Raw genomic sequence first — 22,934 nt, 5'->3', positions numbered from 1 at the left:
AAAATTGCTTACTTTAATTGTGGAGTCCCCAAGATAGTGGATTCCTGGGTCGGAAATAAGGCAAGCCCTGATCCAGGGATGTGTCCTTAACTCCTTCAGACCTGAATCCAATCCAGAATCTGTGGAAAGAACTGAAAACTGCTGTTCACAAACGCTCTCCATCCAACCTCCCTGAGCTCGAGCTGTTTTGCAAGAAGGAATGGGCAAAAATTTCAGTCTCTCGATGTGCAAAACTGATAGAGACGTACCCCAAGCGACTTACAGTTGTAATCGCAGCAAAAGGTGGCACTACAAAGTATTAACTTAAGGGGGCTGAATAATTTTGCACGCCCAATATTTCAGTTTTTTGTTTGTTAACAAAGTTTGAAATATCCAATAAATTTTGTTCCACTTCATGATTGTGTCCCACTTGTTGATTCTTCACAAAAAAAATTACAGTTTTATATCTTTATGTTTGAGGCCTGAAATGTGGCAAAAGGTCGAAAAGTTCAAGGGGGCCGAATACTTTCGCAATGCACTGTAAGTGCATTGTAATAAAGGGGGGTTTGTATGGTTCAATAAAGTTGGTACAAGTTACACTATGAGCTGTCCTTCCCCTTTTTGCATGGATGTGGTCCCTGCTCATGTATATCCATCCGGTAAAGATTCTATGGTTGTCTGTCTGGTAATTGAGGATCTGTGAGGAGTTGTGACCCCTATTTATCCGTGTGGAGGGGAATTTACCAGGAGATCTGTGCCAGTTGCCTATGACTAGGAGATACAGTATATGACTATATGAATCTGCATTGTGGTGAGTGCATTTCCTAAAGGGAGAGGATTCCACAAGGTGTGGTGACGGCTTTATATCCTACCTCTTTGGTCTGCCTGTGTGTTTCCACCACTGTCTGCAGTGATTCCTATCTGGTGTCATCTGAAGATATAGACTAATCTTATATATGGACTACCATATAGACTCTTATAGATAAAATCCATCTATACAATTAGCGCTGCTACTGCTAGTTTCTCTAGGTTAGCTAGTATAATTTTAAAGCTTCAAGAAGTGCTAAAGTCTACTAGAAGATTTCTTAACCACTTCCATACCGGGCCAATTCTGGCACTCCACTCCTACATGTAAAAATTATCATTTTTTTGCTAGAAAATTACTCAGAACCCCCAAACATTATATATATTTTTTTAGCAGAGACCCTAGGAAATAAAATGGCAGTCAGTTATTATGTCACACAGTATTTGCACAGCAATTTTTCAAATGTGTATTTTTATTTTTTTTTTTCAAAAAAAAAAATAAGTTTCATGAATTAAAAAAAAACATAAAACACTAAAGTTGGCACAAATTTTTTGGAAAATGTGAAAGATGATGTTACGCCGAGTAAATGGATACCTAACATGTCATGGTTTAAACTTGCACACACTCGTGGAATGGAGCCAATCTTCGGTACTTAAAAATCTCTATAGGCAACGCTTTAAAGATTTTTACAGGTTTAGAGTTACAGAGGAGATCTTGAGCTAGAAAAAAAAAAACATATTGGCTTTTTATTTTCCTGCAGGGAGATTCCATCTCCGGCTCTATAGGCGAGCCGGAAGCATCAGAGGGGGCGGCGGGAGTGGTGTCCCCTCCCGCCGCCTGTAAGAACAAGCAAGCGGCTGAACAGCCGCTATGATTGTTCTTACGATGCATGGAATCGCCAGCTGAAAAAAATATCTGAATGATGCCAGTGTTCATCATTTACAAACTGAAGCTGAATGGTACTTTAAAAGCTTCAACAAAGTTTTCTGAAAGCTCTGCAAATATTTTGTCAAATTCTACTGTTCACACTGCTTTTATACAAGCTGAAGCCCGTGTGAAACAAGCCTAAGGCTGGCCATACATTATACAATTTTCTTATTCAATTTCCTTTAGATTTACCTTCAACTATGTAGTGCAAGGGCTTGTCTGAATGCATACAAATTTAAAGTGTTTAGGTTTGACCTTATATTATATGGTTTTGGTAAATCTAAAGGAAAATTGCACAAGAAAAGAATGTTAGAATCTGATTGAACAATCTCTTTTAGATCTAACAACTATGTAATGTGAGGGCTTTTCTGATTGGCTATATATTGACTAGATAGTTTAGGTAGGTCCTCAAATTACATAGTTTTGTTAAACCTAATTGAATGTACAAAGAATGTATGGTCAGATTGCTACATGTATGGTGACCCTTAGAGAAGAATTCTGGGATCAGGTGATCTATGCTGAATTGTGCTGTGTGCTTACTGTGGAGGTGAATGTAGGATGAGTGGATGACCTGGGGCTAATGCCCCTGCTGGGCAATGCATCTGTAAAGGCATATCCAATGACTCATGCGCAAGGCACATTTTATAACGGTCACAGCTTACCCGTAAGTGGCTAGTGCTTATAGCGTGCAACATGTTTGATGGTCCAATAAAAGTAAGACATGCACCAGGTGCTGTCACAGAGGGTAACAGCCTTCACACAATACAACAGTTTACGTGTTTCTGCCTACACTGCCTTCGTTACAGCTATCACTGAGGCTGTGTAAACAGAAATGCGTAAGCTGTATTGTGTTTTCAAGAATTTAATTCAATAAAGAAATGTTGGAGGAAAGCCCCAGTGATGGTAAATATTGCTTTGCTGTGTATATTGTCACAGGAGTGCAGAACTTAATGGGAGTTAGAGCTATGTAGCTTTTGTATATTGTCAAGACATTACATTTGATGGCTGTGTGACTTTTCAGAGGACTAACATTGGCTATAAATATGGCCCAGCCCCAGCCTGCCTAAAAGGCTGCTTTCTATAGTCCTGTTTTCCAATTTGATGAACAGGGGCATGTTGAGATGGGATATTTATTCTGAGTATTCACAGAGCCTACAATTCAGCACTTTACATACTGTACATTCACATCAGTTCCTGCCCTCTACTAGGGTACAATCTAAGGTTTCTATATCACATGTACTGTATGAATACACATACTAAGGCCAGTTGGCGCGGGAGACAATTAACCTACCAGCGTGTCTTTGGAGTGTGGGTGGAAACCCACGTAAGCACAGAAAGAACATGCAGACAATGGTCATGATTCAAACCAATGACCCCGGTGCTGCAAAGGCATTAAGAGAATAAAAAAAAATGTTTCCAGTGGTGTTCAGATGTTTTCCACCCAGGGGCTTGGCAGATATAAAACTGTTTGTATTTGAAGCGTACATGAGTTAACCTTGAGCTTTTAGAAGAATAGGAGGGGTCTGCTACTCATCTGTAAAGTGGTATGTACACAGGCATGCATCTCCTCACTGCAACTGTCACAGTGTGTGATGTCATTTGTTCTTCGGCCTGTGGTGAGGGCTGTGTGAGAAACAGCATGGAATCTGGCAGCATGTGAAGATAATGAACGGTTTTCTTTCAGAGTGAATTTATATTACCAGCACAAGAATCATGACAAAATTCTTCTCATAAACATATTTTAATGATACACATAACACTTACCCATTATGGTTTTTTTAATGTGGCTGTTTTATACTTTAGATGTAAGCGATCGTGTATTTTCAGTAAGATTTGAATTATTGTGGTAACATTTTCTGAAACTAGTTCTTGAAGCTGCATTTCTACATGAATACTATTTCATATTTGTATTATATACAGTATTTCTTATAAAGAGTCATAAAGCGCTCTCTGGTTTTCATCTATAAATTAGGAAATATACAGTGGGAATCGAAAGTTTGGGCACCCCAGGTAAAAATTTGTATTAATGTGCATAAAGAAGCCAAGGAAAGATGGAAAAATCTCCAAAAGGCATCAAATTACAGATTAGACATTCTTATAATATGTCAACAAAAGTTAGATTTTATTTCCATCATTGACGCTTTCAAAATTACAGAAAACAAAAAATGGCGTCTGCAAAAGTTTGGGCACCCTGCAGAATTAATAGCATGAAAGGCTGAGACCTGCCAGTGTCATGGATTGTTCTCAATCATCGTCTGGGAAGACCAGGTGATGTCATTCTTAAAGGTTTTAAATGCCCAGACTCATCTGACCTTGCCCCAACAATCAGCACCATGGGATCTTCTAAGCAGTTGTCTAGAAAACTGAAAATAGTTGACGCTCACAAAGCTGGAGAAGGCTATAAGAAGATAGCAAAGCGTTTTCAGATGTCAATATCCTCTGTTCGGAATGTAATTAGGAAATGGCAGTCATCAGGAACAGTGGAAGTTAAAGCAAGATCTCGAAGACCAAGAAAAATATCAGACAGAACAGCTCGCAGGATTGTGAGAAAAACAATTCAAAACCCACATTTGACTGCACGATCCCTCCAGAAAGATCTGGAGTTGTGGTACACTATTCCACTATAAAGAGATACTTGTACAAATATGGTTTTCATGGAAGAGTCATCAGAAGAAAACCTCTTCTACATCCTCACCACAAAAATCAGCGTTTGAACTTTGCAAATGAACATATAGACAAGCCTGATGCATTTTGGAAACAAGTTCTGTGGACCGATGAAGTTAAAATTGAACTTTTTGGCTGGAATGAGCAAAGGTACATTTGGAGAAGAAGGGGCACAGAATTTAATGAAAAGAACCTCTGTCCAACTGTTAAGCATGGGGGTGGATCAATCATGCTTTGGGGTTGTATTGCAGCCAGTGGCACAGGGAACATCTCACGAGTAGAAGGAAAAATTAATTCGATAAAATTTCAGCAAATTTTGGATGGTAACTTGATGCCATCTGTGAAAAAGCTGAAGTTAAAGAGAGGATGGCTTCTACAAATGGATAATGATCCTAAACACACCTCGAAATCCATGGGGGATTACATCAAGAGGCGTAAACTGAAGGTTTTGCCATGGCCTTCACAATCTCCTGACCTCAACATAATTGAAAATCTATGGATAGACCTTAAAAGAGCAGTGCGTGACAGACAGCCCAGAAATCTCAAAGAACTGGAAGACTTTTGTTAGGAAGAATGGGCAAAGATACCTCAAACAAGAATTGAAAGACTCTTGGCTGGCTACAAAAAGTGTTTACAAGCTGTGATACTTGCCAAAGGGGGCAGTACAAGATATTAACTCTGCAGGGTGCCCAAACTTTTGCAGAAGCCATTTTTTTGTTTTCTGTTATTTTGAAAGTGTAAATGATGGAAATAAACTTTTGTTGACATATTATAAGAATGTCTAATCTGTAATTGATGCCTTTTGGAGATTTTTCCATCTTTCCTTGGCTTCTTTATGCACATTAATACAAATTTTTACCTGGGGTGCCCAAACTTTCGATCCCCATTGTAGTTGAATTTGTGCTCGTTGATTAACCTCCCTAGCGGTATTCCCGAGTGTGGCTCTGGGTTAATATATACAGTACCAAAAGTGGTAACCCTGAGCCACACTCGGGATTACCCCAGAATCAAACTCACCTTCCCCTGCAATCCCCCGCCGTCCTCCCCAGCCATCCTCTAGGCATCCTCACGCTGTCTCCCCACTGTGTGCTCGGCCGATGCCGGCACCTGTCTTCCGGTTCCCTTCCCTGCGAGCGTTGCGACGCAGGGGGGTGGAACCCGGCGGCAAATTCAAAAAGGTAAATAAAATAAATGACCTGATACAAAGTTGTTATCCTAACGGATTACACAATATCAAGTCATTTACCTCAGGATTTCACCTGCTGACTTTTCCAGTGCCCTGCCTGTGCTTTTCCAGTTCTTTGTGCCTGGAAAATTGAGAATGACCATGGTGTCCAAAAAGCGTTATTTTTGCGCAAAAGCGCTTTTAGACGAATTGGAAAGCATCAACAGCGGAACTGAGTTACTTGAAGAACTGAGCGATGGCGATTTGTGGGAAAATTCGTCATCAGGTACGGAAAGTGACAGCGACGATTCTGGGACAGAGCTCAGCGATGGGCAGACTTGGTGCTCTATTGACTGCGGTATGGATCAGGCAGCGCCCCCAAGATTCCCATTTACAGGAGCATCTGGTATGAAAGTTGATGTTGACCGTGACAACCTGTTGGCATACTTCCAATTATTTTTGACCAATGAGGTTATTGAAAAAATTGTTACCGAGACCAACCGATACAAAGACTAACAATGCGCTACGCATCAGAGGTTTGCAAGATGCAGAAAGTGGGAACCAGTGACCAAAGATGACCTTTGGAAATTTCTGGGCCTAATAATTCTTCAGGGAGTGGTGGGGAAACCTCTGCAGAAGTGGTATTGGACAACCAATTAATTTTCTTGCCACTCCATTCTTTGGCACAGTTATGTCAGAATACAGATTTTCCCTCATAATGAAATATCTGCACTTTGAAAATAATGAAGAATTTGATGAAACTACTCATCCTGCACCAAAACTAAAAAAAAAAAATGGAAAGTATATAGAATGATTCTTCAGAATTTCCAACTGAGCTATGTGCCAGAAAGAGACATCAGTATAGATGAAAGTCTAATGGCCTACATGGGAAGGCTCAGCTGGTTGCAATACATTGCATCAAAGAGGACATGATTTGGCGTAAAATCCTACATGCTGTGCGAATCATCAACTGGCTACATTTGGAATTCAGTGAAATACACTGGAAAAGGAACAAATTTTGATGAAAAATACAGCAATTATGGAATGGCAACATCTTCTGTTCTTTCACTAATTGAGCCTTTGCTAAATCAGGGCTATTGTGTAACAACAGACAACTTTTATACATCTCCTGAACTTTATCAGGTTCTACTGCAAAACAAAACTGATGCCTATGAAACCGTAAGGGCTAACCGGCACGACATGCCGCCAATGTTTGGCAAAAAGAAGCTGAAGACAGGAGAAATGGTTGCCTGTCAGAAGGGCAAAATGATGGCACTGTGATGGAAGGACAAGAAAGATGTGTGCCTAATGAGTACAGTGCATAACTCCTCCACTGTTATGGTATGCACGAAAGGTGGGAAAGAAGTCATGAAGCCACAAGTAGCGATAGACTACAACAACACCATGGGAGGTGTCGACAGAGCCGACCGAGTAATGACATTCTACCCAGCTATGAGGAAGCAGCAAAAAAATAACTATAAAAAGATCTTCAGACATCTTCTTGAGCAATGCTTGTAAAATGCATACATTCTGCTAAAAAAAAGTGAGAAGCCTTTGATTCATGCAAACTTTATTTGAAAAGTTGCTGAACAAATCTTTCACCAAACACCATCAATGGCTGTGGACAGATCTGGATGTTGTGCTGTTGGTGTTGTCAACCCGGAACGCCTGACTGGTCGTCTCTTCATGGACTATATCCCACCAACGGAGAAAAAAGTCGGCACCTACAAGGATGTGCGTGGTTCGTTGCTTGAAACGAGATGACAGTGGAAGGAAAATAAGAAAAGAAACCAGATTCTATTGTCCCGATTGTGAGGTTGGACTTTGTGCAGTCCCAGGTTTCAAAATATTTCATACCCGAGATGTTTACTGATCCTTTATTGCAGTGACTAGTAATATCGCACCCCTTGTTTGTACATATTTCAGTGTTTTTGGTTTTATTATATTATTGAATGATATTTATTATTATTATTACAGTATATTATAATTTATGATTTCATGTTTCAAACTTTATCATACCTGAGATGTCTACTAGACTCTCGTTTGGACAATGGGATACACTCCATTAGCTTTAAAACATGAGAAAAAAAAAACTGTACTACATTATAACTTACCAGTCCTGCATTCATTTTCTTTTTTTTTTCTGTTATTTTGAAAGTGTAAATGATGGAAATAAAATCTAACTTTTGTTGACATATTATAAGAATGTCTAATCTGTAATTTGATGCCTTTTGGAGATTTTTCCATCTTTCCTTGGCTTCTTTATGCACATTAATACAAATTTTTACCTGGGGTGCCCAAACTTTCGATCACAACTGTAGCTTTCTAAAAAACATGACAGCATCCTGCCTCATCTTAAAAACCCTCAACCCTGATGCAAGAAGTGGGCTGGCTCTTGGGGGACTTTATGCAAATAGTAAAATGCCTAGATGGGTGGGTGTCGGTCTGGGGAAGTGGGCATTCCTATACTGACTGCATTTGCATGTAGATCGCCATAGGTAATGTCCACCAGTGAACAGCTAAACGACAACATAAATGTTTGTGGTGAAGTCTGCAAAACTTCTACTCTGTTTCCCTATATGAACTTAACCACTTCCCTACTGGTGCATTGTAAAATGACACCAGCAGGAACACTCTCTCCCTCTGGGTGGACGTCATATGACGTCCGCCCGCTATCGGGGATGAGGCATGTCCTTCAGAACACAGGCCATCCCCTATCAGTGTAAAGAGCCAATAAAAATGGCTCTTTATCACTTGATTCGCTGTAAATTCCACTGTTCTTTTGCACAGAGTGCAGAACGGCGATCGGGGATGAGGCTGTGTCCAATCACAGCTGGTCACAGAATGTAAACAAGTCGCGGTAACTAGCTGTTACTGGTTTCTCCTCCTCATACACCGATCCTATATGAGGAGGCGATTGCGGTAACAGCTAGTTACCACCTACAGTACAAAGTAAAACACACTGATTGCCCCATGCAATAAAGAGAACCTGTCATCAGCCCATCAGAGTACCTGAGTACCTGTCTCCAGCCCATCAGAGTACCCGAGTACCTATCTGCAGCTCATCAGGTTAACCGAGTACCTGTCTGCAGCCCATCAGAGTACCTATCTGCAGCCCATGGCTCATAGATTATATGTTGGGGTGTGTTTTGTGGCCTTTTTTGTTGTCCTGGTGCTCCAGGGCCTTAAAAAATGTGATGAGTAGGAATTAAATTAGATATGTAATTTATGCTCCTAGAATGCCTGAAGGTGCTTCTTGGCTGTTGGGCCTCTGTATGCAGCCAGGCTGTGTAAAAGTCTTACACGTGGTATCGCCATACTCAGGAGTAGCAGAAAGTATTTTGGGGTGTAATTTTTGCTATATACATGCTATGTGTTAGAAATATCTTATGAATTGACAACTTTGTGTAAAAAAAAAAAAAAAAAAAGTTTTAATTTTTTTTCCACATTTTTCAAAAATTTGTAGAAAAAAATTACATGTTCAAAAGACTCAATGTGCCTCCTAGATTATATGTTGGGGTGTTTGTTTTCCAAAATGGGGTCGTTTTGTGGGTAATTCCACTGTCCTACTGCTCCAAAGCATTCAAAAATGTGATTGATCTAAATTATATATGTAATTTATGCTCCCAGAACACCTGACGGTGCTCCTTGCATGTTGGGTTTCTGTATGTGGCCAGCCTGTGAAAAAGTCTCACATGTGGTATTGCCATACTCAGGAGGAGTAGCAGAATGTATTTTGGGGTATATTTGCAAGTATGCATATATTGTGTGTGAGAAATACCTTATTATGACAATAAAAAACAAAATGTCTTTCTTCATTATCCCAAGATGTATGGGAAAGAATTACAACCTCAAAAAAAACGTACCATGCCTGTTACTAAATACCTTGTAATATCTACTTTCCAAAAAGGGGTAATTTAGGGGGTATTTGTACTTTTCTGACCTTTCAGGAGCTCAAGAAATGAGACAGGCCGTCAGTATATTAGGTGTGATCAGTTTTATTTATTGGCACCATAGCTTGTGGAATCTTTAACTTTCACACAGACTAAATAATATCCACTAATTTTGAGTTTTTACATAAGATGTGTAGTCCAAATTCATGAGCAAAATTTACTTTTTTTAAAAATGTTATCAAAACTAAAAAAAGTTTTTTCTCTATCGTTCATCGACAGACGTAGCTCCATATCTTCATTACCATTGGGTTATGCTCCTCCAATCAGGAAAAGGCACTAGGCAGGGAAAAAACTTTTCCAAACCCATGAGGGCTGTCCCTGCAGGCATAACCCCACACACTCTGCTTCAAATTTCAGCTTATTTCTGTCTAATTTTAGGAATAGGACCTAGCTTCCTGCTGGGACTTTGGTCTTAGCTGTAAATAGGGAATTTTTATTACTTTTGTGATTTTTTTTTTATTTTCACTAGTTAGTTTCTGAAGAACTAAAAGCCAGCTGTCTTTTCGGACTGGATAATCTAGATCCTGAAAATCTCCCAGCCTGGCCAGCGAGCAGGTTATAGTCCAGAACTAGGCCTCGCCATGACAGTGCCCCGACCGATAGGGACGAGCCTGCGAGTGAACCATCTCGTGGGGACGCGATCGACCTGGAACGCCCTGAGTCGCGGTGTACCCCCTGGCTGACAGCACCCCCCATCTCAGGTGGAAGGTGATCTGTTTCGGAGTGGCACCCACCTGGTATCGTGGTATGGTGAGTAATTGTCCCCCCAAAACCTCTAGCGGTCTTGGGGCGGATGTGGGCCCAATCCCTAGAGTAGTCAGACGCTTGGGGCTCCCTCGGTTCCCCTGGCCTCTCGGGAGGACTAGTCCCAAACCCCTCAATTTTCTCCCCTACCCTGTGCAGGTTCTTACCTTGGGGGGCAGAAATATGGCGGCCGTTGTGGCGCTTTTTTGATTGGGGTGGTTGGTCCTGGTGGGGTCCCTTTCTAGGGACCCTCCAATGCCTAATGTTCAGGGACCTCTTTTGGGGGTCCTGGAGATTGCATGGCACGCTGTGGGGGCAGCCATTTTGCTGTGGATAAATGTGTTCTTTTTCCCATTGTATTACATGGGCAGCCATTATGAATGGGGCGGCCATTTTCCTGTGGTCCACGATCGCTGGACAGGCGAGCAGCATGGCACTTTAATACTAGCAAAGACACAGGCTGTTCTTTCCTTTTCCTGTGCAGATTAGTTTCACTTTAATTTTCACAGAGCTTGCTGGCAGCTCCTGAGGTAACATTTTTCTGGAGTTCCCTGTGGGTTTTCCTTGTACAATCTGCTGTTACATTGTACTAGCCTGGGGTTTGGAAGCCTGCTAAGATAGCGGTGAGATCGCGATTTGGCAATTCTTAAAGAAACAGTGCATTTTTTTTCTTACCAGTGTGAAATAGAGTCCCAGAATAAAATTTCACCTACAGACCCCTTAGGTGCTGATGCGGACCCTTCTGGGTCACACGCAGCCCGTTATCACAGCATTTTTACTAAGCATGATGTCAAATGTAGATTTTGTAAGTGTAGTGTTGACAGCCGCAAAACGCCCTCTGCTTTCCCCTTTAAACGGCAGGGTCTTCAGACTCTGAGGCAGATATGGCCGCCGCAGACGCACCCCACCCTGCAGGGTCCGTGTCTTTGCATTCTGTCGGTGAAGAGGACCTGTCCTCATCAGCTGCAGCGCCTTGGTGGAAGCCCTTATAGTTTCAGTGCGGGAAACTTTCAAATTGGCTGATGAATCTACAGCATCAGGTAGGCAGGTGTCTTTTGGCTCCCGCAAATCCCATAATCGGGCAGTTGTTCCCTTGTCCTTATAGGTTCCGTGCCATTGTGGATGAACAATGGCGGCGCATCAAGCACATGCTGGTGGTGCCTAAGCGTTTTAAACACCATTACCTTTTTGCAGATGCAGTATCCACTAGGTGGACTGTACCATCGAAGGTGGATCACCCGGTTTCCAGGCTAAACAAGTCTACTGTGGTTCCGGTGGAGGAATCACCGACTTTTGCGGATCCCGTGGATAGATGGGCGGAGTCCCTATCCCGCCATTTACATGTGATAGCCGGTTCCATTTTGAAAACTACTTTTGTGAACATTCTGGTGTCACAGACGGTTACTAAATGGGTGAAGCTACTTAAATCAAACTTGGAAGCTAAACGGCTCACTCCTGCGGTGCATGGAACTAATGGACCAGTTGGCTCAGCCATGGTGTTCATGTGTGGTACCTCCCTGGATGCAGCTCTGGCCAGGGTGTCAGCAGTTGGGATTGCTATTTGACGCATGGTGTGGCTAAAAAGCTGATCTGCTGACCAGTCTTTCAAAAAGGCCTTGACTGACCTCCCCTTTACAGGGGAAAGGTTGTTTGGATCCTCTTTGGATGAGTTGATCAAAGGTCTCATTGGGGGAAAGAGTACTCTTCTTCCTCAAACTTCTAAGGGTAAGGTGCCACGTTCTCCTTCTCTGCTCATAAGCAGCATTTTCGTACCTCCGGGACACAAGAAAAAGATAAACCGTTCAGGTCTTCTTCGGGTTCCAAGAAGCCATGGTCGGGAACTGATCCACTCGGGGTACAAGATCGAATTCTGGTCTCGACCGTCGAACAGGTTTTTCCCGTTCAATCTTCACCTATCTCCAGACCAGTTAGGGAACTTGCAAGGGGCGGTACTTGATTTGCTGTCGCAAGGAGTGATTGTGCCGGTTCCCTCTCAGGAACACTTTCAAGGGTTTTATTCAAACCTGATCACCGTGCCCAGAAAGGAGGGCAAGGGACGTCCCATCCTGGACCTCAAGGACCTGAAGCTCTTTGTGCGGGTACAGAAGTTTCGGATGGAATCCATCCACTCGGTAGTGGTGTCACTACACCAGGGAGATTTTTGTTGGCCTCAATAGATATCAAGGATGCATATCTACACATTCCTATCTACACTGGACCCCAGCCGTTTTTCTTCGCTTTGCAGTAGCAGAAGAGCATTATCAATTTGTGGCTTTACCCCTTGGTCTCGCCTCTGCCCCCAGGGTTTTATCAAGGTACTAGCCCCAGTGTTGGCATTGCTGCGCCAACAGGGGATTGCAGTGCTGGGGTACTTAGACGATCTCCTATTGAGAGCGGACTCTCTTTCAGCCCTGCTGGGTGACCTAACGATCACTGTCCAAACCCTGCAGGAGTTCGGGTAAACCATCAATTTCAATAAATCCACCCTGATACCTTCCTCGAGACTGGATTATCTGGATCTGACTCTGGACTCTGCCTTGGCAAGGATCCTTCTTTCCCCAGACAAGCTGCAAAATTGCAGAGGGCAATTTGGTTGCTGTTGGGAACCGATCAACCCTCTCTGAGAACCTGCATGCGGGTATTGGGTCTGATGGTATCAGCCTTCGAGGCGGTTCCGTTTGCTCAGTTCCATACAAGACCTTTGCGAAAGGAGATTCTTGTCAATTGGAACAAGGATCCAAAGTCCTAACAACGGACGCCAGCCTTACAGGCTGGGGCAGGGTGCAGGGGAAGCTCTGTGCCCAGGGAACCCAGTCCAAACTGTCGATAGATGTTTTGGAGCTCAGAGCGATAAAGCTTTGTCTGCGACTCGTCTGCAAGATTATCCGGTTTGGATTCAATCGGACAATGCCATGGCTGTGGCTTACATCAATCACCAGGGGGGCGCAGAGTGTCTTGGTGGCAAAGGAAGTGGCCGAGATTCTGGCCTGGGCAGAACAGTTTGTTCCTGCGCTTTCTTCGGGGCACATCCCAGGTGTGGAGAACCGGCAAGCGGATTACCTGAGTCATCAGGTGTTGGATCAAGGGGAGTGGTCCCTACACCTGGAGGTGTTTCATCTCCTGTGTGTCAGGTGGGGGACACCCAAGGTTGATCTGTTTGCTTCTCGTCTTAACAAGAAGGTGCAGAGGTTCATAGCCAGATCTCGAGATCCTCTGGCTGACGCCACAGGCGCACTGGTGGCTCCTTGGGGTCGGTATCGGCTGATTTATGCCTTTCCTCCGCTGAAACTTCTGCCGCGGCTTCTACCCTGAATAGAGGTGGAAGGGATTCTGGTCGTTCTGGTAGCTCCAGACTGGCCTCGCCAGTCTTGGTACGCAGACCTAGTAAGGTTGGTCGCCGATGCTCTGTGGAGACTTCCTCTCAGGGAAGATCTGCTGTCTCAAGGTCCGATCTTCCATCCTGTTTTACAGTCGCTGGCTTTAATGGCATGGCTGTTGAAAGCTAGGTGTTGAGGGATAGAGGTCTTTCTGACTGTGATCCCTACACTCTTGAAGGCTAGGAAGTCAACTTACAGGAAGATATATCATTGTATGTGGAAATTGTACATTTCATGATGCGAATCGCTGAAAGTTCACCCTCGCTTGTTTTCGGGTTGCCATGGTTTTGGCCTTTCTGCAATAATGGGTTGAACAGCGGTTGGCTTTGGGCACTATCAAAGGCCAAGTGTCGGCCTTGGCAATATATTTTCAAGGCCCGTTAGCTATGCATGCCTTGATTTGTACCTTCATTCAGGGAGTGCGCCATATGACTCCTCCGAAGCGGTCCCTGCTACCTCCGTGGGATCTAAATCTGGTGTTATCTGTCCTTCAAAAGCCTCCTTTTGAGAACATTCCGGAGATTCCTCTGCTTTCATTGTCACAGAAGGTTGCCTTTTTGGTGGCTATCACTTCTGCCCGCAGTGTCTGAATTGGCAGGGTTGTCCTGCCGTTCCCCTTATCTGGTGGTCCACAGAGATAAAGTGGTACTCCGTCCAAATCAATCTTTTCTCCCTAAGGTGGTTTCTGATTTTCATTTAAATGAAGACATTGTGCTGCCTTCACTCTGTCCCAAGCCCAAGCATCGTTAGGAAATTGCCTTGCATTCTTTGGATGTGGTTTGGGCGATCAGGGTTTACCTGGCGGCTACTGAGTCTTTCAGAAAATCTGATGCTCTTTTTGTCATTACTAAGGGACCTCATAAGGGATTGGCTACGTCTGCTGCGACCATTTCCAGGCAGATCAGGCAGGCGGTTGTTCAGGGTTATTCGCTGAAGAGTCAGGTTCCTCCTTTCTCAGTGAAAGCACATTCTACTAGAGCGCTGAGTGCCTCTTAGGCTTTTTGCCATCAGGCGTCAGTGATGCAAGTTGGCAAAGCGGCAACTCGGTCGTCTGTGCATACGTTCGCAAATTCTACAAAGTTGATGTGTTGGTATCTTCGGATGCCTCTTTTGGCTGCAAGATTTTGCAGGCTGCTGTTTGAAGAGAATCTTTTTTTCTTCTCTTTGAGGGTGTATGTTTCTGCTAGGTGAGCTCCAGTTGTTCCTGGTTGAACTCCATATTACCTGGTTGGCTACATTTAGCCTTTGGGGGATTACGTTCTTCTTTGCATTGTCTTCCCACCCCTCATAAAATACTGCTTTGGGACATCCCAATGGTCTAAATGGATATGGAGCTGTGTCTGTCATTGAATGATAGAGAAAACTGGATTTTTGTACTTACCGTAAAATCCTTTTCTCTGAAGTTCATCGACAGACGCAGCACTCGCCCCTCTGCTTCTGAGTGAATGGTGTTTTTTTTACTTCTAAACAGTGCTTGCAATGCCTGCAGGGAAAGCCCACATAGTCGTGGTAAAGCTTTTTCCTACCTAGTGCCTATTCCTGATTGGAGGAGCATAACCCAATGGTCTAAGACGATATGGAGCTGCGTCTGTTGATGAACTTCAGAGAAAAGGATTTTACGGTAAGTACAAAAATCCAGTTTTTTTTTTTTTTTGTAACTGTAATATAAAACTATTAAAGAATATGTAAACCCAAGATTTCATGTTCCTGATATGCACCTGCTGTATTACCACTGTATTTTTAAACTGTATAAATTGTTTTACAAAGTGAGGGTTTACATATACTTCAATTACAAATGTTCAGAACATTAACAGGCTGACACTTCAAACTGTTTGTATTCTTTTCACTCAGTGGTGCAATTTTTGTTTTTGTATTTAATATATTTTCAAAGATGGGGCCTTTTGTTGTCATGTCATAGTGTGGGGAAAAGGCTTCATAAATAAAACTAATATACATACTTTCTTACAACCTTTTTTCCCCTTAACTTGGATAAAAGCACCTCCTTGCAGTGAGAGCTTTAACTTTTTTCCTAAAGTTCACCTCTAAATTTGGGGTCTTCATTAATTTCCTTTTTTCAGGCTAAGAACAATTTTATGAAGTATAGAAAATACGTGTTGACCTTCCCAAAAATGCAATGCGGTGTCCTTGTCCTTTTGTGCGATCTGAAAGGTCAGCATCAACAATGTTATCTCTCTTTTTTAAACTACTAGCCCAATCATTTCATCAGTTGATGAAGATGAGCAAAGGTAGACATTTATAAAGTCTGGCTTGTAAAACAGTCATGGCTGCCTCCATAGATACAGTGAAGAAATAGGGGTTTTGGTTTAGCTGTAAAATTCTCCTTTTTTGTGAGCACATCACTGGACACGAAGAGCTAATATTCATTACTAAATGTGTAATGTGGCCACTTCAGCTGAATGGACACTGTCCAGAAAAACAAACCCCCTCCCAGCTCAGCCAAGCCTCAGTTTTGTAGCAAGCAATGACACCCTTGGACAGCACAAGCCAGTGGGGAGGGATCTGTGTCCTTTAAAGCATTCCAAGCAACGGATTTTACAGATAAACCAAAAATCCTAATTTCTTTATCGTACAGCACAGGGATTAAATGGGTTGTAAAGTCAGAAGGTTTTTTTATCTTAATGCATTTCTTGCATTAGGATAAAAAGCCTTCTGTGTGCAACACAACAGCTCCCCCCCCCCCCAGCCCTCCTAATACTTACCTGAGACCCATCTCTATCCAGCGATGTCCACAAATGCCTCAGCCACCTGGGACTCCCTCTCCTGATTGGCTGAGATGCAGCCCCCTTGCAGAACATAATAGTACAGCAAGTTTTTTTTTTTTTTTGTTTTTTTTTTTTTTTTGTTCAGTCAGCCCTAACTGTCTCTGTGTACCAGGCATAAGATTATGCTAGAAATAAAAATGCACTCACAAATGAGTCGTCAGGTGTTAGACCAAGGGGAGTGGTCCCTACACCCGGAGGGGTTTAATCTCCTGTGTGTTCGGTGGGGGACGCCCAAGGTCGATTTGTTTGCTTCTTGTCTTAACAAGAAGGTGCAGAGGTTTGTAGCCTCTCCTTGGGGTCGGCATCGGCTGATTTATGCCTTCCCTCCGTTAACACTTCTGCCAAGGCTTCTACGCAGGGTAGATGTGGAAAGAATTCTAATCATTCTGATAGCCCCAGACTGGCCTCGCCAGTCTTGGTATGCAGACTTGGTAAGGTTGGTCGCCGATGCTCCTTGGAGACTTCCTCTCAGGGAAGATCTGCTGTCTCAAGGTCCGATCTTCCATTCTGCTTTACAGTCGCTGGCTTTAACGGCATGGCTGTTGAAAGCCAGGTGTTGAGAGATAGGGGTCTTTCTGATTCTGTGATTCCTACGCTATTGAAGGCTAGGAAGTTGACTTCCAGGAATATATATCATCGTACATGGAAATCGTACATTTTATGGTGTGAATTGCTGAAGGTGCACCCTCGCTTGTTTTCCATTGCTAGGGTTTGTCCTTTCTACAGAAAGGGGTTGAACAGCGGTTGGCTTTGGGCAATTTCAAAGGCCAAGTGTCGGCTTTGGCTATATATTACCAACACCCGTTAGCCACGCATACCTTGATTCGTACTTTTCTTTAGGGAGTACACCATGTGGCTCCTTCGAGACGGTCCTCGCTACCACCGTGGGATCTCAATTTGGTATTATCTGTTCTTCAAAAGCCTCCTTTTTGAGAACATTCGGGAGATTTCTCTGCTTTCATTGTGTCAGAAGGTTGCCTTTTTGGTGGCTCTCACTTCTGCTTGCAGAGTAACTGAAATGGTGGTGTTGTCTTGCTGTTCACCTTATCTGGTGGGCCACAGAGATAAAGTGGTACTTCAACCTCATCAGCCTTTTCTTCCTAAGGTGGTTTCTGATTTTCATTTGAATGAAGACATTGCGTTGCCTTCACTCTGTCCCAAGCCTAAGCATTCTACGGAAATTGCTTTGCATTCTTTGAATGTGGTTTGGGCAATCAGGGTTTACCTGGAGGCCACTGAGTCTTTTAGAAAATCAGACGCTCTTTTTGTCCTTACTGAGGGACCTCATAAAAGATTGGCTGCGTCTGCTGCGAACATATCCAGATTGATCAGGCAGACAGTGGTTCAGGCTTATTCACTGAAGGGTCAGGTTCCTCCTTTCCCTGTGAAGGCGCGTTCTACTAGAGCGCTTAGTGCCTCTTGGGCTTTTCGCCATCAAGCATCTGTGAGACAAGTTTGCAAGGCGGCAACTTGGTTGTCCGTGCATACTGTAACGGAACAGGGCACCCCGGACTGGGTACCTCCGTTGACAGATGCTCCTAGTGCTTCCCAAGGGCTCCAAGCAGTCCACCAGACACCGTAAACACTTCAGACCCCACAAACCGCCGCAGCTTGGTTAGGGTCTTGCAATCTCCTACCCACCCTGGACCTACGACAAGGCTCCAGGTTCCTGTGGGTGAACCTCCTTTCCCCAGAGAGTGCAGCAGAACAAGCTCTTACACAAGCTCTTACAAGAGCTCAGTGATTCTCTAAGGGAGTATGGAAGACCATTGCAATCCCTTGCAGCAGATTCCCCCAATAAGAGACAGGACTCTAGATGAGGGTGAAGGCACTCAAAACAACTTTATTGAACAAGACTTATATACAGAATTTGGAACATCCCGCCCCCAACAACCGCTTTCCTATTGGTCAATTGTAAAGTACCTGCAGTTCCCCTTCAGGTCCTCCTTAGCCATGCAAATGAGGACTTGAAAATTAGTCAGCAGGGATTGGTCAGATAGCTTGACCAGAAGGACTGCCATGTGCAATGAGACAGAAGCCCCCAGGGGGCAATCAATGTACACAATAGCCAGAGACAGAACAATGGGAGGTCATTAGCACTTACAATGAGACAGGGCAATCCACATTCCCAATACACAAACAAAAGGGAAAACCTTGCTGACATTGAAAGATATGTAATATACACAGCATTTAGGAATTACAGATTTCATGGCAAATGGGAATACATCTTAATATTTCTATATGGAGATATTGCTGGCAAATATGAAGCAATCCAAACCATTACTTATCGGTCTTTAAATTCCAGTGACGGTGAATACCGTCACACATACTTTTACAAAGTTCTACAATGTAGATGTGTTGGCATCTTCGGCTGCCTCTTTTTGGTCTCAAGGTTTTGCAGGCTGCTGTATATTTTTTGTTCTCTTTGAGGGTGTATGTTTTTTCTGGGTGAGCTCCTTTTTACCTGGTTGGCTAAGTTTAGCCTTTGGGGAATTAAGTTCTTCTTGGGTTGTTCTCCCAACCCTCATGACAATACTGATTTAGGACATCCCAATGGTAATGAAGATATGGAGCTGTGTCTGTCGAACGATAGAGAAAACTGAATTTTTGTAAGAACTTACCGTAAAATCCATTTCTCTGAAGTTCAGAACCTGCCCCTCTAATTTTGTGTATGGGGTTTTTTGTCTTCTAAACACTGCTTGCAACGAAACTGCAATCTGAAGCAGAGTGTGTGGGTTTATGCCTGCGTGGTAAAGTTTTTTTTTTTCTGCCTAGTGCCTATTCCTGATTGGAGGAGCATAACCCAATGGTAATAAAGATATGGAGCTGCGTCTGTCGATGAACTTCAGAGAAAACGATTTTAAGATAAGTTCTTACAAAAATCCATTTTTTTCAAAATTTTCGCTCTTTTTTCACTCAAAAAAGAAAAAACCCAGTGGTGATTAACCACTTGCCAACCAGCCGCCGTAGTTATACATGTACGTCGTTTCATGTAGCAGTTATTGGGGGCGCGCGCACGCGCCGATTGGCTAGGAGGGGAGCCAATCAGCGGGTCGGGCGGACGCGATGTCCGCCGGGCCCCTGCTATCGCTCCCCATGGAGATGTAAACAAGGATCCTGTGTTTCTCCTATTTAGGAACACAGGTCTCGTGTTCATCCAGTGAATACAACCCCCATACAGTTAGAAAGCATCCCCTAGGCACACATCTAACCCTTTGATCGCTCCTTGGTGTTAACCCCTTCTCTGCCAGTGTCAGTACAGTAACAGTGCATATTTTTAGCACTGATTACTATAGTAATGTCACTGAGCCCCCCCCCCCCCCCTAAAAGTGTCAGGTGTCCGATCTGTCCGTCGCAATGTCGCAGTCCAGCTAAAAATTACTGATTGCCGCCAATACTAGTAAAAAAAATTTAAAAATGACATAAATCTTTCCCCTAGGTTGTAGACGCAATAACTTTTGCGCAAACCAATCAATATATACTTATTGGGATTTTTTTACCAAAAATATGTAGCAGAATGCAAATTGGCCTAAAATGATGAAAAAGTTAGATTTAAAATTTTTTTTATTAGGATTGTTTTTTAGCAGAAAGTAAAAAATGTTTTTTTTTTTGTTGTTGTTGTTTTCAGAATCGGCACTCTTTTTTTTGTTTATAGCCCAAAAAATAAAAATCGCAGGTGATCAAATACCACCAAAAGAAAGCTCTATTTGTGAGGGGAAAAAGTACCTCATTTTTTTGGGGGGGGGGGGGTACAATGTGGCACGACCGCGCAATTGTCAGGTAAAGTAACACAGTGCCATATCGCAAAAAAAGGCCTGGTCATTAAGGGGTAAAACCTGGTCTTTAAGTGGTTCAATACCACGAAAATTTTGTTTGGGTACAGTGTTGCGTGACTAAGTAATTGTCATTCAAAGTGGGAGAGCACTGAAAGCTGACAATTGGTCTGGGCAGAAAGGGGGGTAAAAGTGCCATGTATTGAAGTAGTTAACAGACACTAGAAGTATTTATTGTGATATATTTATATATTGCTATTGTGCAATTGTTGTTTTGCTGAGCAACATAAATAATACTGATGTCTAAAATGATTTACAAACCTTAATGTTTCCCTGCTTTGATTTAATATCCAGGCATGTAAAATGCCTTAATCCAGCATTGCATAAAGTGGGGTACGTAACAGCAAACATTAAATAATTTTCACTGGTCTGATGTGATTAAATTGCTAAAAGAAGTGATTGAATACTGTACAGCATTATGATATTGCCTGCTTCACATTTGTTTCTTTCCTCCAACAGAATTCTGTTTGTTATCTGAAATACAAGGAGGCTTTGAGAGAGAAAGCATTGAAAGGCATGAGCATGCAGACCCACCGCTGGGTAACACTGTGTCGCTGTTTGACTGGGATGTGGTGGATGCATCCAAAAATATCTCTGTGGATGGAAAGGCTGTTCCAAGCAATGCTTCTGTTTCTGTCATAAAACAAGGTGAATTAGAGTGAATATTAGCCCTATTTCCTGTATCTGAGAGCTGCTACTTCCTCACAATTTATCTAAGCCATTTAACCACTTCCTTTTTATATAAAGCAGGTTAGCTTGCATCATGTGTAGATGTATCTAAAAAGAACAAGGTTCATTTGCATTATTCATTTTTATATTACCTAAAATATCTTTATATAGTCATAGATGCCCCCCCCCCCCCCAATCCGAACACAATAGAACAGCAGTCAGTTTTTTTTTTTTTTTTTTCACCCTGCTGGGTTCAACGGAAAAAAAAAAACTAGCAATCTTCCCAACCTCACCCAGAATGTTGTGCACCACCACCTCGACAGGAAGGACTTTTTTCTGAGTGGAAACCTGACACCGTGCATTCCACGTGAAGCAACGGAATACCAAGCTAACTAGAAAAAGTGTCTCAAAATCAAAATCCCGATGTGTCTCAAAAGACCCGTACGACCACTCCGCATAACTTAAGCGGGAAAGGAAAAGAATTCCCAGAGCCTGGGCACTCAGTGTACTCTTCTCCAGTGACCAGACTTGTTCTGACATGCCCCCGCTGCACAGCCTTTTTAGTGATTTCAGAGATGCATTAATTTGTGGCATTTTAGTGACTACAGGAGGTCCCCATAATAAAATGTTATTAAGCTTTTTAATTCTGTAACTTTCCCACTACAAACATTGCTGACTTGTAAGTGTTGAAATTTGTTCAAACTATTACATTATAACTACTATTATAAAGCACTGGCAGGAGATGGCAATGAGTCACAGAGCTGTGTTCCATTGCTACTGTTCTAATGTTTGCTACCGTAATGCACACAACTTTTCAAAGCATGAGACTCAGCAGGAGGCAAACAGCACAAGCAGATTGTTTAAATAACATAAAATTCACTGAACCATACTGCAGGAACAAATCCATTAAATGGTTTTCATCTTCTAACAGTCTGTTCCATAATGTGAGATAGTAATGCTATGCTTATGTCATATGCTATTGTATCATTAAAACATAAAGTCACTTTGATTCTTTTTTTTTTTCTTCACTTAGACATACTGGAGCTAACAAACCTTTTTTCTGTACTGCAAGACCTTCATGATGCCCAACGTGGAGAGCTTTATAATCGACTTTTTGAAATATTAGATGATAGGCAAACAGTCGCTCCACTACAGGCCGTGGTAAGATTGGCTGACTTTTTATTCCAACTAAATAACAAATGTGTTCTGAGTCTTATCAAGTCAAAATGTACTTGCTGTAATTAAAATGCGTGGCCTTCTTGCACAATTAAGTAAAAACTAGGCAGCAATAAAAATACAGGTCAGCACCTACATGTTTTGTGCACCAAATTGTCTTCATTGATTTTAGGAGCACATCAACACCCAGTTGTTGAATCCGACCCTGTGCATATTCTTCTGCAAATTGCTCATCAAAAGTTCATAAAGCAAAAACTAAACACATAACCTTTTCATTTAAATTAATCATTAATCAAGTGAATTTACTAAGGTGATGCAGCAGCCAGTGCCAGTTAATCAAATTTCAAAATGTTTATCATTTAAAATCTGGTTGCTTTGATTTATTACACCTTGCATTTGCTCCCGAAATAAAATGCAGCATTTTAGTTCTGAGCGTTTGCATTGTTTTGTTGTTCTAAATTATTGGAGTCTGATCTTCATGCTGTGTCCTTATGATGTACCAAGGGAAATGATGAAAAGGACCTAAATTTGGGAGCTGCTGTTGCTGAATTGTGTTTAAAGGTGGAAGCTATGAGGCTGTCAACCTTATCCTTGTTTCTGTATTTAATGAGTCTATGACCCAAAACAAGCTTGTGCATATCTGTTGTCATGAAAGCTCTATGAATCTGCATGTTCCCACACAGTTACTTAGATAGAGAAAGGATTAAGATAACAGTAAAAGTCTTTAACCACTTGCCGACTGCCTAACGCCGATCTACGTCGGCAGTCAGCCCCTCACAGGCAAAGTGATGTAGGGCTACGTCACTAGCTTGTGAGGGTCTAGGGAGCGAGCGCGCGCCCCCGGAGGCGCGCTCCCGCA

The 22,934-nt window shown here is 42.6% G+C and overlaps 1 protein-coding gene across 1 annotated transcript in view; it reads left to right on the top strand.

The window, feature by feature from the left end:
* The window catches only part of GSDME (gasdermin E), a 287,746-nt gene that overhangs the window by 164,749 nt on the left and 100,063 nt on the right, over positions 1-22,934 (top strand). The window contains exons 5-6 of the mRNA XM_082257476.1: positions 20,690-20,878; positions 21,933-22,060. Of these exons, the coding sequence (XP_082113602.1) occupies positions 20,690-20,878; positions 21,933-22,060 (317 nt within the window). The remainder of the gene's footprint in view (positions 1-20,689; positions 20,879-21,932; positions 22,061-22,934) is intronic.

This window comes from Pelophylax lessonae, assembly GCF_965119305.1.
Source record: "Pelophylax lessonae genome assembly, chromosome: 5".
NCBI classification, from domain to species: Eukaryota; Metazoa; Chordata; class Amphibia; order Anura; family Ranidae; genus Pelophylax; species Pelophylax lessonae.
This window is presented reverse-complemented; position numbering and strand designations above follow the sequence as displayed.